This window comes from Anneissia japonica, unplaced genomic scaffold (assembly GCF_011630105.1).
Source record: "Anneissia japonica isolate Jap-2015-1 unplaced genomic scaffold, ASM1163010v1 scaffold288010_len917306_cov203, whole genome shotgun sequence".
Lineage (NCBI taxonomy): Eukaryota > Metazoa > Echinodermata > Crinoidea > Comatulida > Comatulidae > Anneissia > Anneissia japonica.
Genome location: NW_022715767.1, coordinates 466,020 through 483,721, shown reverse-complemented (window position 1 = coordinate 483,721; position 17,702 = coordinate 466,020). Strand labels below are relative to the sequence as shown.

General features: G+C 33.7%; 1 protein-coding gene across 6 annotated transcripts; it reads right to left on the bottom strand.

Moving 5' to 3' along the window:
* Nucleotides 1-4,201: 4,201 nt before the first annotated feature.
* LOC117109327 (DAZ-associated protein 1-like) lies at nt 4,202-17,333 on the bottom strand (the record flags this gene model as incomplete). Of its 6 annotated transcripts, none has more annotated exon segments than XM_033251599.1 (12): nt 4,202-5,004; nt 6,103-6,192; nt 7,743-7,934; nt 10,329-10,388; nt 11,597-11,812; nt 11,991-12,014; nt 12,171-12,203; nt 12,376-12,574; nt 14,488-14,570; nt 15,799-15,847; nt 16,479-16,616; nt 17,167-17,333. In XM_033251599.1, coding segments are annotated over 12 exon segments (1,451 nt in total), but the record flags the coding sequence as incomplete, so codon positions are not given.
* Between the last annotated feature and the right edge of the window lie 369 nt (nt 17,334-17,702).

Here is a 17,702-nt window from a genome sequence, read left to right as displayed (position 1 = left end):
TGTCAAAATCCTGTTATTTGAAGTAACCAGGACAACGGCTGTTATGAAATATAAAACGATATCATTATTTCAATTTTATGCATTGCTTAGGTTTGCATGCTTCAGGCAGCAATATGATCAAGTAAAATCGCAACATTCTGACCTATTTTAAATACAGCTAACGCAAAGAAAAAGAAAAAAAAGTAAAGAAAAACCGATTACCGTAAAATGATTACGGGATGCTAGGATAAAAGTGGTAATGAAGCCGTGTTAGTCTAAACAATATACAAAGAAAATTAAAAGGCAGCACCCTGAGACTAACTTAGATGTTATTTATGCTAGGAGAAAGCCTACTGTATGGTTGTGGCAGGGTTAGCAGCAGCAAAGAAGAAAAACACAATTCGTCAGGGAAATAAATTAAGTATTTTTACATTTTAGTAGACTCTAATATCAGTTAATTAAGCCTTTGAAACCCTCCAAATTGCCACTATCGAGAGATTTTGACTATGGTTTGCCAAGTGTACGAACCCAGAGATAAATTAAATCTATGGCAACAACGGAATTCGAAACTAGCCTTAGAAAAACTGATTGAATTTAGTAAAATAAAAAAACGTCGCCAACAATAACCTTGCAAACTTCAAAGACAAGTGGGATTTTTTTTTACATTTGTTTTGTATACAATTAAGGGGGTCTTTTGCCATCAAGCCATGCTTTTGCCATGTGTTAGAGAATATTATAGCTGTTTTACTACAGATTTGAATGTTTGTAATCCTGTGCTTTTTTCCCTGAATCCAAGTACATGTGTACATTCATACTCGATTTTGTTTCCCCTTTACTTCATTATTTCGGAGTATTTAAATGTCAGTTTGTAGTGGAGCCCGGCTTTGGCACATTTTGGGGTCGAAAATTATATTGTACATGTATAAATAAAAGTGGTGTTGTCATTGAGTCGACTTGGGACATTCGTGAGTTAAACGTGGTATTACATTTTTAAAATTATTTAATTAGGGTGTCTTCTATTCTACTGAACGATAATAATAATAATAATAATAATAATAATAATAATAATAATAATAATAATAATAATAATAATAATAATAATAATAATAATAATAATAATAATAATAATAATGGTGCTCAAGGCGCATGTCAAAGCTCTGTTTTTAGAAGAGTGCTGTTCTCCCCCTCCCTCTGATTAAAATGGGCGCTACGCCACTGTTGCATGCTATCAGTTTAAAACGACCACTGTTCAATTGAGAGGTTGATAATTTCTATGGCTTTCAAAGGCGTTGGAAGCGTCCCGGCTGGTAATAATTTAATGTAACTTAATATCGGTTGTAAGCCAAATTGTACTTTCTCTAACGCAATCAAACTTCAAACATAACTTACACATTCACAGGGGAAGCGCCAGGATTTGCCCGAGGGGGGAGGGGAGGGGACCGAGGCTGTCTCTTATACACATCTAGATGTGTATAAGAGACAGGTGATTGGACTGTACACCGGGAGACAATTCCCTACTCTTTTCCGAAGAGTGTACTGCGTTCTTTTTTTTCTCCCCGACGAATTGTGCTTTTTTTCTCCCCGACGGCACCCCTACACATTCAGCTTATTGAAAATATAGAACAAATTTGAAATTATTTCATTTATTACTGTGAAGTATCAATAGCTTAGGCCTATTTATCATGATTTAATACACGACGTAAATAATAACCGGCGGATAATTTTACCTTTCGATGACTTAAAGATTAGATTAATTCTAGTAAAACATTTCACTTGTACTAGTAATCTTTATTCGACTCAGAAATACCGGGACGGTGTCCGGCGGGGGATAGTTTTACCTGTAAAATTTTCTTAGACGTGGTTTTTTTTTTTTTCTTAGAGGTGGTTTTTTTTTTTTTTTTTTTGTTAAGAATTAATTATCTTATCATTTTAAAAAAAGCGTTACATGTGAAAACCTTTGCTTCCAATGTAATTCCTTGCATCTCATTTTCATATTTTCATTTATTGTTTTAGACATATACTTTAAATTTTATATTGTAATTATACATGTGAATATGAATGCGACTTTGTGAAATAAATCGAAATCGAAACTAAACAAATTAAACATTTAATGATATTAAATCTGCTGTTTTTAATATTATTTGACTGCACCTAAAATAAATAATAAAGCAAGAATTTTTACTGAATACTTAAAACTGCTGAGCATATTTTCAGGCAACTTGATAAAATTCTTAATCCATCTCATCCAGAGCATGACAAAATATTCATTTTTAAAATGTGATTGTAAAAAAAATGGAATATACTGTACTGCAGCTTGTGCAATCCGAACATATATTTTATTTCATTGCATATAATACATATACTGTATTATATCCGGCAACTCGTGTATATAAACATAGACATTGTTTTTTATATTGTATTGCATATATCTTGTAGGCCTACTACTACTTGTGTATTTATTTAACGATGAAGCATCTCGTTATTATTGTTATTTAATTACAGGCCATAATAATCTGTTACACTCACAATGGTCAGTTTACATTTCATTTACCAGTGATACGAAACTGCAATAAAGAAACCTTGAAATAATCTATTTTTCTGCTTGATCTGTCAATTCGAAGAGCTTGTCCGGGCACCTTTTATAGGTGGGTATAAATATCTTCTCTGTGCAAGAACACGATGCCCTGCAAGGACATAGTTTATTAAAAAAAGGTTTTCCATCGGGACCCCCTCCACCACGGGCCAATGTGTGGAATGGGGATCATCGCATCTGCCCGGACCAATAAAAACTGCTTCCAATGCGCCTGGCTTTAGAGGTCGCACACCATAACTCCATTGTAATTTTTTAGTAGATACTTTCGAGTGTATTTATGAACTGTAGTATAAGATTTGTACATTTTTCAAAAATGTAAAATCACTTGTCTATAGAAAAACGATGTCATTGTTTAATAGGCCTACTCCTCTTCGTCAGCTCGAACAAAGCTATAGTTGGATGCATTGTTGGGCCCTAGCGGGAGTGGGGATTATTTGAGAACTTCCTGCTCCCTGCCGGACAAACTTGAACCACTCCCTCTGTATTAGACGTCACAAGGTTGTGGGACTAAAAATATTAATTTGCGGATCAAAACAATGTTGTGATTGACAATCCCTAGTTAAAAGTGCAATTTAGGCTATCATAATACATAAAATCTCTTCCCATGAATCCTGGCCGTGGCTCTATGGTTGCTCCTTTGTTTAGACCTCTTCTCTGTCAACAAAAATCAGGAACCACCACTGAGGCTAGGTCACCAAGGTAACATGGCTGGTTTAGGATCACCATATTAAAAGTTTGGCAGCAGGAGACACAGAGGAATGAACCAGAATCTTAAACACAAGACGAGACTTTTTTTATAACTTGTTTAGCGAACCCGCCGCCGGCCAATAATGACAATTTTGAACAAAAATATAATTTTATTTTTGGCCAATTAGCGGCCCTGCCACTACAAAAATGTATATTTCAGAAAAAAATAAGTTATTATTGCATCTGCCACGGCCTTGAAATCTTCAAAAATAAGATAATGTATGCGTATTTCTTACTAAGTACAGTATATAAATATAAAGCATTTAACCATCCCATTACTACACTGTTTACATTCACCTGGAAAATTTTACTTTTGCCTCAGTCTAAATGTTTTTGGCCAAACTATTTGCTAAATAAGAAAACAAAATTTTATTTTTATTTTTCCACCCTCCTCTAGTATTAAAACAAGTTCGCAAAACAAGGTATAAAAGTCTCTCTCCAAAATGTAACATAAAAAACATAACAGATATAAAGTTAAAAAAATAAAAATAACAGATATTAAGTGGGGGGGGGGGGGGGGGGGGGGGGGGGGGGGAGCATCTTACTGCTTTCTGGCTTCTCAGTGGTGGATCCAGGAACGTAAAATAGAGGGGGCCCAGGGAGGTACTTTCACAGATGGAGGATCTATACGTCAGCCCCACCATGGTTGGAGCTGAGTTAAGAAAATTTATGATTATGGCACCTCTAGATGGCCGGAAATTTCACTCTCAGACAATTTGAATATAATTTTCTGTGTCTCCATTTTAAAAAAATTTTGAACAATTTAGGGGCTGGGCACCCCCTTGAATCTGCCACTGCTTCTGGACCATATTATGCGACTTTGTCCTGGTTTCTAAAAACACATTACATAATAACACCATAAATGATAAAATCTCAAAACTATTTTCATTGAATCCAAAACTTTATTTTCAATAAGACATCAAGAGTGGTATTCTCGCGTTTGACCTCAGTTAGAAAGAAGCGCTTAAAACTCTTGAGATCGAAACACGAATACGCTTAAACAAGCTGATCCTCAAAAGGCATCAAACAACTTGAAATTTTACAGGACTGTTACAAATGTACATGGATATAAAAAATGAGAAAGCTGAAGAAAGTCCATTAAGTATGTAAAATTATCGCCAGGATGGAACATTTAAAAAATAAAAACGCAACACACTGCTGAAAAGAATTTAAAAGGTGTATGATACCAATTGAACATGATCAAAATACAATTAAAATATCTTGCTTGCACATTATTTTATCTCCTTTTCCCTGACAATTTTTTTACAAAAACACTACTTCTAAGGTGTTTGAATCAAATACAAAGGTTGATTTGAGGCAGGTGTGACCACAGGAATGTTAGTAGGACTTTTAAACATGATAATCCTTATTTTCCTTAACCAAATTAGATAACATCTATCTACTAAATATTGTGTTTATCACTGTTACAGATTATTATTCTCACTACTAACAATTATTAGTTTCCAAGATAAAAATTACTGTAAATTATCGCTTGTATGGGTGAAATTGTTGCACGGCTGCTGCTGCTGGGCGACCAAATCCTCCTGATGGTTGTCCTGGGTTGTACAATTCCTGACCATCAGGTGGGCCGCTGTATCCGCCACCTTGACCGCCTTGTGGTGGGCCGGCTTGGTAATTATTACTCATATCTTGGCCGTAATTGCCTGGTGGTCCTCCGCCAGCAGCTGAAATAATACAAACATGGTCAAACTAGACATGGTGGAACCCAGAAATTGAAACACAAAGACACCCCAATTTTCATAAATTAATAATAATAACTAAATATTATTTTTTGTTAAATTTAAGAAAAGAAAAAAAAGTAAAAAGTATTAAATTTAATTAAACATTCTGATATTGGCATTCTATGATGGAAGTACATAGCGTAGTTTAATATTTCGCTTGAGTTACTGTACTATTATCCAGTTTCTGTTTTGCATTGCTTCTTTGACATATCCAATTAAAGCCTTATCCAATGAGACCTTAGTATTTTGTACTATAAAAATGTATATAGCCATTAACCACATCCTTTGAAAATCCCAATAACAGTATTCAATCTCACTCATATGTCATTAACTATGTATTTTCTAAAACAATAATTATAAAATATTTGTGTACAATACTGAACATGTAAGGTATAATTCCAAGACAAACATTAACAATTAAACACAATTTCAGTTCCACAGAAAACAAAATAGATAATCCACAGAAGAATTAGAATTCAGCCATACAGAAGGATTAATTACGGTTATGAACAACCAACATTTATAAGACATTTAAGCAACCACACTGGAGTATACATGTTGCATGCAATAGTATGTGTACAGATATTCCTCATGTTAAACAACCAAAACATAGAAATAATCAAGATGATAAACATCAGCTGCTCAGAGCAATGACCACCTCAATTTCCTACCTCTGTATCTCTGATATAAAGATAAAACAGTTGTTCACAAACAAAAAATAAAGTATAAGAAATGTATTGTTAGGTGGTTCCAATACATTGAAAGTTTTGCAGACTTTGTGCTAATATTCACAACACCAACAGAAATAGAATTTTTCCCCAAAGATATAGAGAGAAAGTGTTAGTAGACTTCAACCAAAACAACAACCACGAAGACTACCATCGAAAAAAATAAACAGCTAGAAAAATTAAAACATGCAGAAAGACAGACTGAGGCACAAACATTCACATTTTAAAAAGTTTTTCATGCAATGTTTGACACAAAATATACACCTCGAGTACGGTGGGTGAAAACATCAGCACGATGTCAAAGGTCACTGACCTGGTGGTTGGTTGAAGTTACCATGTTGGTTGTAGTTGACACGTTGTGGCCCATAACCAGAAGCTTCTTGAGCATAGTTGCCCATGGAACCTAGAATATTAGCAGAGAAGCTCAGTCAAATGGCGCCCTCAATCAGGCCTGACACAACTAACATCAACCAAAAGTCAAACAAAAATCTGATTCACAGTACAAATAACTTCTGTGGTAACCTTTTATGAATTCTTTGTTTTATAGAAAAAATTAACTAATATTTCCAAAAAAACATACAAACTATTAAAAACTATTAAGCCATCTGACAATTATGGTATGCAACAACAAAGGTAATCATGCTTAAGATTGTTTAATATGTAGTTCAATAAGCTAGCTAGCTGCCATCAAAGCACTGAATGCTAATAATGCTCACATGTTCACTATACTGTATACTTATCAATAATCCACACCTCAACCACTTGCATCAACCATTCTACATGTGCATCAACACCCTTGAAATTGCATCTGACACTCCACACCCGTATCAACCATTCTGCATATAAACTGCTCCAAACTCCATCAGTCACCCATCAATTAAGTGTTCCAATCTCACACCAGATGCTCCACACTCACATTAAGTGTTGCACACACAGTCCCATCAGATGCTCCACACTTGCAAGATCTGCTTGACACTTGCATTAAGTCTTCCAATCTCATATCTCACACATGATGCTCCACTCACATTAAGTGTTCCACACTTCCATCAGATGCTTCACATCTTTGAAATTGCATCTGACACTCCCCACCCGTATCAACCATTCTGCAGATAAACTGCTCCAAACTCCATCAGTCACCCATCAATTAAGTGTTCCACTCTCACACCAGATGCTCCACACTCGCATTAAGTGTTCCATACTCCCATCAGATGCTTCACACTAGCAACAGCTGCTTGACACTCACATTAAGTCTTCCAATCTCATATCTCACACAAGATGCTCCACTCAAATTTAAAGTGTTCCACACTTCCATCAGATGCTTCACATTCCTATTAAGTGTTTCACACTCAAATCAGACACTCCACACTCACAACAGCAGTTGGACACTCATATTAAGTGTTCACACTCGCATCAGATGCCCCACATTCACATCAGACACTCCACACTCATAAAAGCAGCTCAACACTCACATTAAGTGTTCACAATTGCATTCAGATGCTTCACACTCCATATACTAACCTTAAAAACTTGCACAGCAGATAGTATACATCCCTCAAACACTCCACTTTACAATCAAATACTCCTACTACTTCTCACATCAAACACACTTCCTCAAACACTCCAAACTCACATCAAACATAATTTTACAAATCTATTAAACCCTTCACAATTTTAAACTCACATCAAACACTCCACATTTCCATTAAACTCTACCTTCACAATAATACTACAAGCAATAAACAAGTTTGCAAATTACACTTCAATGTTAATCGTAAGTCAGCATCTGATCTACAGGTAATAAAATGCAAACAATACAGGCTTCAAAAACATGCCTATGACTGTTGCTAAAATATATCCATGTTTTTGAACATGTATTATCGTACATAACAAGATACAAATACTGAAATAGGAAGCTCTCATTCTACAGTACAACCAATAATTAAACTAACATACCATAAGGTGGATTGGTGGGATTTTGGTAGTTGTTGAAATCACCAGTTGGTGTTGGGGTATCCTTCTGTGGGGCTGGAGAGCCGTATGTCTGAGGGTTGCCGTAGCCTGCTGGGTTCTGATTTCCGTACATGTCATTGCTTGGTTGAGCCCCATAGTTCCCACCATATGTGTTGTACTGTTGCTGGGGTTGTCCTACAGAAACGAGAACAAATTCACATCATCAAAAACAAAAAAAGCGATGTCAAGTTTAAAAGAAAGCCATTGCTGGGCTACGAACAAAACCAATGATTATTATTTTCCAAAATCATAGCACTAGTTGAAATCAAATAAAACTGGTTATGTAAACAGTATTGGCATACAGTAGTTGCTATCAATAAGATGTAGTACAGTAGGTGAAACACAGCAACGAATATATCTTGCCATGAGTTAGGAATATAACAAGAAAAATAAATTACAAAATCAAATGTTAAGACTAATCATTTAAAAAGAATTTATAGAGAAAGTAGTGTAAGGCATGTATAATGTATCACCATTGTCAACCATGGTTTAACAAACTACAATGTAGGATGTATTTAAATAATTGCAATCTTCCAATAAATATTAACAAGATTAATAACAATAGTACATTAATAATTATTAAAACTTTTCACAGTATATAAGTACAGTATTCCCTTTGTAGAATAGAAACTACATTTTATGTACATCATACGTCTGACAGCGAGCCAATGGAGATGCTTGAAGCTGGGTATTACACAGCATGACAAGAGCAGCAGAGTTCTGGAGAAGTGGGAGATATTTTAACATACTATATTCATATACAGACAAGCAGGAAATTTCCCATCTGGTAGCACACAATGCGATTTCAGCAGAAATTTAAAATGACCATAATTGCATAAGGCCTAAGACTGATGTTTTTCAAATTTATCTTTTTTTTTAATCGCATATATTCATCATTTAGAAAAGAATCACAAGATATTCTACAACACGTCAAATAACAACAGTTTGCTAAATTTCAAAAGGTCAACTATACCCAGACATGCCAATCCTACAAAGCCAACTAGAGGAGTCTGAAAAACTTCTGAGCGGAGTTTTGGCAATGTGAGTAGTATTTCTAAGACATGGTACCAATATGATCAGATTGTAAAATAAGGTAAAGGTAGGCCAAGGCAGAAAATCAACGCCGCACAAATTACAACGAGTGTACCGTAGGCATCACCTACAGTAGTTTTGATTTCAAGCTGATAGGATACTTTCCATTATTAACTTGCATGTGTTTTAGCTTCTCTTTTGGAGAAAGCTCAACACTACTTACTCGTTTTTCGAGCACTGCCTAGGTCTACAACCATGTCACTCTCATCGGACTCGTGTTTTACTAGACTGTTGTTACAAAATCAGTAGACCATGGAGCACTATACAGTTCAGAGTGCAGTGCAACTCTGACATTAATTTGGCCAATGAAATTTCTTTTTTCGAAATCAATATACTGTAGAGCGCGAATAAATTTTTCGTATACAATTCACAGTGCAACTCTGACAGTGATTTGATCAATGAAATTGGTTTTTTTCAAAATTAGTAGATCGTAGAGTGCGAATTACTATTTCGTACAGACTTCAGAGCGCAGTTTTCAAGACGAAATTAAATGGTCTTGTTCTTATCTAAATCATAGGATTATCATTTGTATTCCGAAATGCGCGATTTATTTCCAAAATCAGAGTGCGGAGTTTTGCTTAAATAAACAGAGAAATTCCGCCGAAATCGGAGTGGTTAGCATGTCTGTATACCACCCACATACCCCAAAATGTATAGATGAAAGCTTTTAAACATCTGAAATACATCAATAATACAAAAATATATATTTTATAATGTTCAATGTAATTCTCTCTTTTTTATATTTTATGTAGTATTTTGTATCTTTCTTTCTTTGTTCGATGTGAGGTTAATTTAATTTAAAAAAAACATAATTCTTAAAGGAGTAAAATTGTTCCCAAGGATATGCTCTTTTACAAAGCTGTGTATACGTATAGAGTATCATAATAGTTTTACTATTTTGTTTCAAATATTTTTCATCATGCTACAGCATGTTGACACAGCAAACAAAATGTTATGAGTTGTTAATACTGATTAAAATACAAATTTAATAGAAATTTAAAATAATCATAATTTAAAAAATTATTTCAACATAAAAATAATGAAATAAAACAAGTTTACATTATAAAAAAAGTATAGAAAACGAAAGAAACTGTTGTTAATATTAAAAAACAAAAACATTTTAAATTTTCAAATCACACAAATTCAGTAACATATTTTTGTTGTTTCAAAGAAGGATAATTTTATAAAATAAAATAAATTTCCCATTAGTTACATAGAGGTTAAACTTATGAATGTGGACACATAATTAGTTAAATATAAAAATGAATAATTTTTTAAAATATAGCCGAACTTGATTAGTATAAGCCACTACGTGAAGGGGTAATTTTCTTAGTTTCACTGCAGTGTTTTGGCACCTAGACTTAAACCACATGTTGATCCCCACTTCACACATACGTCATAGTGACAGGGTGCAACAGCAGAGCAAACAGACTATACCTAACTCCCTTTGAGCCTCGGAATGCAATCCTCTTAGGTTTTTCATCGGTGGCGACAAGTCTATGGAAAGCATTTACATGATTAAAGAATTGTAAACCGGCATTAGTGGTGACTATTGTGAAATAAACTGCTGTCTGTATTACGAATGAACTACTGTACTATACAGACCACAGCCTTTTAGTTTTACAAAAATCTAATTACTATTGGAATCATAAAGCTCAACTCTTGGCAGCTTGGGCAGACACAACCGGATTCAACTGTCACATTTAAATCTTATATGTGTGAGCAGATCCAAGACTCAATGCTCATCGTGAGACAGTGGTAGGTTGTCAGGAGAACACTAAACCTGTATCGTATAAAACGCAACTAGTCGTTGCCTATCAAACAATCAATTTGTCAATCATGTATGTTGTTAAGTAGGTCAGAAAAAAAACCAAGAAGCAAATGTCGGCAGCGCCAAAAATAAACGCGTCCAAGTATTCTGTTACTGCATTGTTGTCTTCAGTGTAGCATTAGCACATACTTTTGCTATGATGGAAATAGACCAATTCCGCAATTTGTTTACAGCCGGTCATGCGACGTGTAGTGGGTATAGCTATGGAGAATTTACAATGAGATCAGTGTGGAAGTATAGGAAAAGGTAATATTACGGTTGCGAAAACAACCACCCACCATTAACGCAAGAAAATACTGGCAAGGAAAAGCATGATTAAAAAAGCCTAGAAGATGTAGCGTGTCAAAATCACAGTTCGAAGACAATCTTGCATACCTAAACAGGCCGTAAATATAAGTCTAGGCCTAACATTCTTTTGAAAAATCGCAATGTTTGGGGCTAGTATATTTTGGAGCACTAGCAAACCATGACAAAAATCTGAATTTCCAATCAATTTGGTATAGTTTACTGGCATTCCAACCAGTATTTTTAAACATCGACAATGTGATTTACAGCAGAAACAATCCAAAGAAGCCACACGCTTTCTTATTACCAAGCGTCACTCGCGCTGTCTGTTTACAATTTACACCCACTATAGGTCACATGACTAACCTAGAGGAATGGATCTATTAGAGGCCTATGAGGTCGATGTCAAGTCCATCCATGTAAGAGTCATCAGTCTGATTTCCTGTTAAGCGATTTTAAACCTGAAGAGGCTGTCTTAGTTGGGTTTAAGCTTTAATTATTGCTTTTAACACAGTCAACATATTCAAGTGACCTTGGCTGCATTAACAATAATAATTAATGTAATATATTTTAGTATTTAGTAACTTACCATAGTTGGGTTGTTGAGTCTGGGGGGACTGACCAAATTGTCCCCCTTGCATAGGATACTGACGCCCCTGGGTTTGCTGGTTCATGTAGTTGGGCGGCGTAGAGTTGTTGTAGCCACCTCCGTAATTACCACCTGGTTGACCTCCACCTCCATGTGGGCCACCGGGTCCACCCTGACCAGGTGGTGGCCCGCCATAGTTCTGCTGACCATAACTATCTGTAATTTTTCAACATTTCATCATATTTAGTGTATCAATAATCTGTATCAGTCTGATCACATATTATCCATAGACATTTACTAATCATAATGTACAAATATTAGTTATTTTCCATCAGTATCATATTTTTAAAATATTTTTTATCTATCTGATAAATTAATAAAGAACATTACATACTCATGGAAGGCTGACCCCATTGACCTGTAATAAAAAAAAAATTACAGTTATATTGGAAATATTAACAGCACTTATATAAAGCATGCCGGTTTTACTTATATTATTTTAATTTAACCTCATCAAATGAAATCAGATTCAGATGATTATCATTATTATAGAAATGAATGTGCAAATGTTCACCTTGTTGCTGCTGGGGAGGCTGTGACCATCCTCCTACAAAACACAAAAAATAAATATAAACATTCATTTAATTGGTGTATTTAACATCCATGCATGAGTCAATAGAAATGTTCTTAAAGATACTCATGCATTCTTTTGAGAATGTTTGTATGTACATTATACAAATCAACTTTAATATATTTAAAAAACAGGAAATAAAATCAACCACCTTGTTGCTGACCACCGTAACCGCCAAAGTTCTGGTTTTGGTTGAATCCTTGGGGACCAGGGTTCTGGTTCCACATGTTGGGTTGATTAAATCCTCCCTGATGGCGCATTGCTCCTCCTCCACCTCCCATGTGATGACTGCCACCATCTGGTTTGTCTCCCCCGTGGAACCGTGGCTGAGCTTTCTTCACTTCCACCTGAGTATCATCAAGAAGGAATGAGGCAAATAAGTACAAAATAGAAACATCAATAACATGGTGAAAATCAAAAAAAATTGTAGCAATTAAAATTGCTGATTAAACAATTTTCATGTTTATGCTAATATTCAACAAAAATTAAGAAACATCATATTCTCAATTAAAATAGCAAATTATCAGAGAATTGTAATTACAGTAGTTATATATATATATATGATATGTGTTGAACAGACAGAAGTTGAAATCAGTTTAAAAAAAATATAACACAGAAAAAACAATCTTATAATTTCAGAAACTTGAAGATTTGGAAACTTACCTAAATCCAAAAAGTGTTTAGCTTCTATAATGACTAGGAATTTGAATTACTTACCTTGAGGAAGAGTACATTCCTTATCTATTCTAAGACACCAACAAAACTTGCAAGCTTTACTTACCTTCATGCTATCAAAATTATACTATCAAAATCTTTAAAGTTACAGTCCCATATATATAGTACTTGATATATATTTCTCTCTTTTTTTTCAAATGCATCATCAATACTGATCAGATACAATATTAGGTTTAAAAAATACATTATATTTTTAAAAATTGATTAAAAATTTTTCTTTTCATATGCTTAATATTGTTCAAATAGTTTAATATCATTAGAAGGATGAATGTTGAATTCTATTTTTTATTGTTTGCTTTTATTATTTGTTTTTGCCAACTTAATTCACCAATATAACAGAGTTTTGGCGGAAACCAACCATGTATTTAAAGAGGCTCCACCTTAACAGCAGATATTATACATGGTGTCGCAAGCCAGAGGCATGTTCAACATGATTGGCAGCTAACTTCACCTTACCATTAGTCATCAGAAGCTGTTAGATTTCTATACATCAAGTAATTATGTAAGACTGTAACTTTTAAATGCCTTCCTTACAGAAAATGAGAACTATGATTGTTATCAGTCACTGTAATCAATGTCTTGTAAATGCCTTGCACAATTTCAGACAGGCAACAAACAATGCAGTCAGAACATAAAATTTTCCAATCGGGACCTGATTATTGTTTTGGTTTATATCAACTCATTTCCAGTTACCATGTTTTGACCACAAGTACACAAATGAAGAAAGAAATAATAGAAAATATAAATTAAATTATTATTCCTAAACAATTGCATCATATTGAGTTTGTGGTTGGTATAACAAGCCTATTGTGCAAGACTTACTCTCTTACCTTAAGTAGGAACTAAAACTTACGCCAAGCTATCACACCAACTCGGATTAACTAAATGTTACTAAAAACTTTTTGCACTATCAACCAAATGCATCAAGTACTGTATATAAAACCATAAACTTATCAATTTCTTCTTTTCCTTAATGTTAATGTTTTCCTTAGATGCTTATGTGATAAGATTGTGATGGTTGGATAGACCTACAATAGCATTTGTGTGGACACACCATTTCAACATACTATAAAAGGGACAATTAAAAAATGTTACCACTAGGGTGTAAAAACTAAAAAAACTCGTATCTTAATTTTTAAATATTTTTGTTCTCAATTGTAAAGTACATTTAGCTATTACAGTACTTATAAATTTTGATCCTAAATTTTTACTTATTAACACAAGAGCATCTAAGAAAAATAACCACTTATGATAAAATACATTTTTTGTTCTTCCTCCTCGTTAAATATCTTCACATTTAGCATTTTCAGAACTTAAATTCACTTAAAACCAGCTAAGCAAAAGTAACTGTAATTCAATCATCCAAATTTGCCGGATATCATACAATTTTAAAATTACTGTAGAATTCATTTGGAATATTTTCTACTCCTAAATAATGAAAAACACAACTAAATGGAGTGGATACTTGAAGGAACAAGGAAGAACAAGAACAATTTAAGATAAAGTAATAAACTTATAACTGCACCCTTTTCCCCTTTATCTCCAAAAAATGGACTGAATCCAAGCGGTTCACTGTGTCTTCGTTGTCAAAGGTAACAAATCCAAAGCCTACACAACGCAAGGTATACGAAAAAATTGTGTTAACATCGTCACGGTGGTACGTAGTCTGGTTCTGCCATTTGTGGATGACTTCCCTCGAGTGGAACAGGTGGTACTGATGCAATTAATGCTGGACCATCCATCCTTGCTTATTGTAAATGACTTCAAAAGAACTACTGTATCTTATAATACTTAAGTGTACTCTGTATTATGAAATATCTAATCTTAAATCTTGAAAGTACAATCAATGTTTTTCTAAATGAAAGGAGCTTTTATAATTATTTTTTTTTAGAATATTGGTCATTTTAAATCCAGAGTATTTATCACTTTATAAAGTAACAGTAAACTTATTGTGTTAAATACAGTAGTAATTCGATTCGTGGAGTGTAAAATTCTTATTTTAACTAAATTATTCTTCCACAAATTTTGAAAATCTTATGTACATTTCAATTTAACTAAAATTTAGGCAATGATTTTTTAAAATTCACCATTAAAATTATTTTGTAAAATTGTTATTTTTATGTAAAAAAAAAAAATAGTATCTATGATTGAACCTGCCTTGGTGGGACTGTTCAAAAATATTTTTTGAAGACAATCTTTTCTTGGGTGCTTATCTTTAGCTCCTCTTAGTATACATGCATATATTATTTGATTAAAACTATTAGTATTATTGCTTGTGGTAATTTGTACAATTAATTATCATTAACATTATGTTGTTTTAAGTTGAGCTTATGATGAGGCGATGGAGTAAACACCTTGTAATCTACGGAGTAGAATAACTTAAGAGAAAACACATGCATACACAAATACATTAAACAAAATAATCTTAAAATTAGAACAGTACAGTAGTCTTACAGTAAGTCTTAACGAATCTCCTTATCAACCACGTATAGTAAACTTAAGACTTAAGAAATGAACTGTTGACTACTTATAATAACTTATCAAAATTAGTTATTGCAGTACTGTATAGTGGTGCAATATTTAATAGTAATATCTCACTGTACACCAAATAGAACCATGCATGGCATATTATATAATACAATAATATATCTAGGTACAGAATAATGATGTAACAGTGATAAGATGATTATGTATTACACAAAAAATACAAATTTCATTTCATTACCAAATAAATTAAAAAATGATGCAAAATCTGTCCTAATATTTTGCTACACAATACTGTAACAATTTGAAAATGTTTACAATGTATTTAGAAAACATACAAAGTACTACTGACCTCTTGACCTTTTTGTCTGTTGATCGGTCATAATCACAACTTCAATAACCTAAAAATAAACCACAAAAAACCAACATTAATGCTTTCTGATCTTAAAATTATAACAGTAGGTTTGGTTAATTTGTTGCTAATAATCCTAAGCCCACCATGCCACACAATGGCAATGAAGAGCATGTTGTTTACATACATTCTAAGTATTTGCTAATTAAATTAAATGGCATTTGTGAAAGATCAACGACGAATTAATATTACAAATTATATCTAATTTCATATAATCTCTGGACACTTAGAAGTGTTTAAGGCATAACTTTAAAAATAGGCATAATCTAGTCCACCTTTGGTATATCATTGTCGGAGAAGATGAATGTAGCCTAGGCTTAGAATAGGCCTACAATACCAGAAAATAAAAGTGATTGACTTATGCAACTTTTGTTACTTCAGGAACCCATTGAAAAATAGTGACTTCTCCTTTAGGCGCTATTATTCCCATCAGGCATTTTTTCCAGACAATGCTTCCTCTGGATCACTATTTTTAAGTAGTAACCTTAATACTCTCACAATAAATACTTATAATTATTTTGCTTAAATTGTATGAATAATGTTTGTCCTAAAATATGGTACCAAATCAGATTCTAGCATATTTTCATTGGATTAGAAGCTCTTACAATAATGAAACTTACAGATCCGTATGTGGAAAAGATAGAGTGGAGGTCTGCCTCAGTTGTATCATTTGATAAGCCTCCAACAAACACTTTGTTGTGAATTGCACTAGATGCCCGTTTGCTTTGACTCCTTGGTGTACATGGTTTTGGATCAATCTAAAAAGAAAAAAATTAATAATTCTTTATTCTGATTGGAAATCGGAAATTTTGACTGGGCCCCCAGGTACCTTTAAAAGCCGTAGTGCAGTGCCAGCCAAGTTGACTACATATAACATGCACACACAGATAAAAATATTGTGTAATAATTATGTGCAGATAGTAATGTTAGTAAACCTAATAAATTTCTGTTAGTATATGCTAAAAAGTCCTGCTATGTTAGATATAATGCAATACATATTTTTTATAAAACTGGTACCATTTTTAAATGTGTAGTGGAATTGTATTCCAGATATGGGAAATTATATATCTCTCATAATACCTAGCTTATACCTTACCACCTCAATCCACTTGGAAAGGTGATGATGAATGTGTTATTGTTTAATTTACTCACTGAATAAAATAGGATGGAAGATGTGCCAGTGTGCTATTTAACCCTTACTTTTAATAGAATCAAGTTCTCCAATGTACTACAGTATAAAGGCTTTTCAAAATTGTCTTTTCAAAGTTGACACATGATTCCCACCATTAACTGGCCGGAAAGCCTTACCTTCTTTCCATCTAAAATATGAGGACCATCTGCGAGGACTTTGTCAACGATGCTGGCATCCTTGTATCGGACAAATCCAAAACCTCTACTCCGACCATTCACACGATCATGCATCAAAACGCAATCAGATAATTCACCATACTTTGAAAAGTATGCACGGATACTCTCTGAAATGTCAATAAAAGTTCTGATTTTGGTTACAGTTTACACTACGATCAAGTTACCTGATGATAATGAACTACTTAAAAACCATTTCACTTTTGACAAATTTGATACTATACTGCTTCCCAAACTGTGAGTTGCAACCCAAAAATGGACCGCCAATATTTTTTAATGGGTCACTGGTGTTAAGGCTGATCACAAAAGTGAGTCTCCGGAAAAAAGTTTGGAAGCACTGCTCTAATAGATACAATTTTAAAGTACTGTACATACAAGTGAATATGTTTTTAATAGATACAATTTTAAAGTACTGTACATACAAGTGAATATGTTTTTAATAGATACAATTTTAAAGTACTGTACATACAAGTGAATAT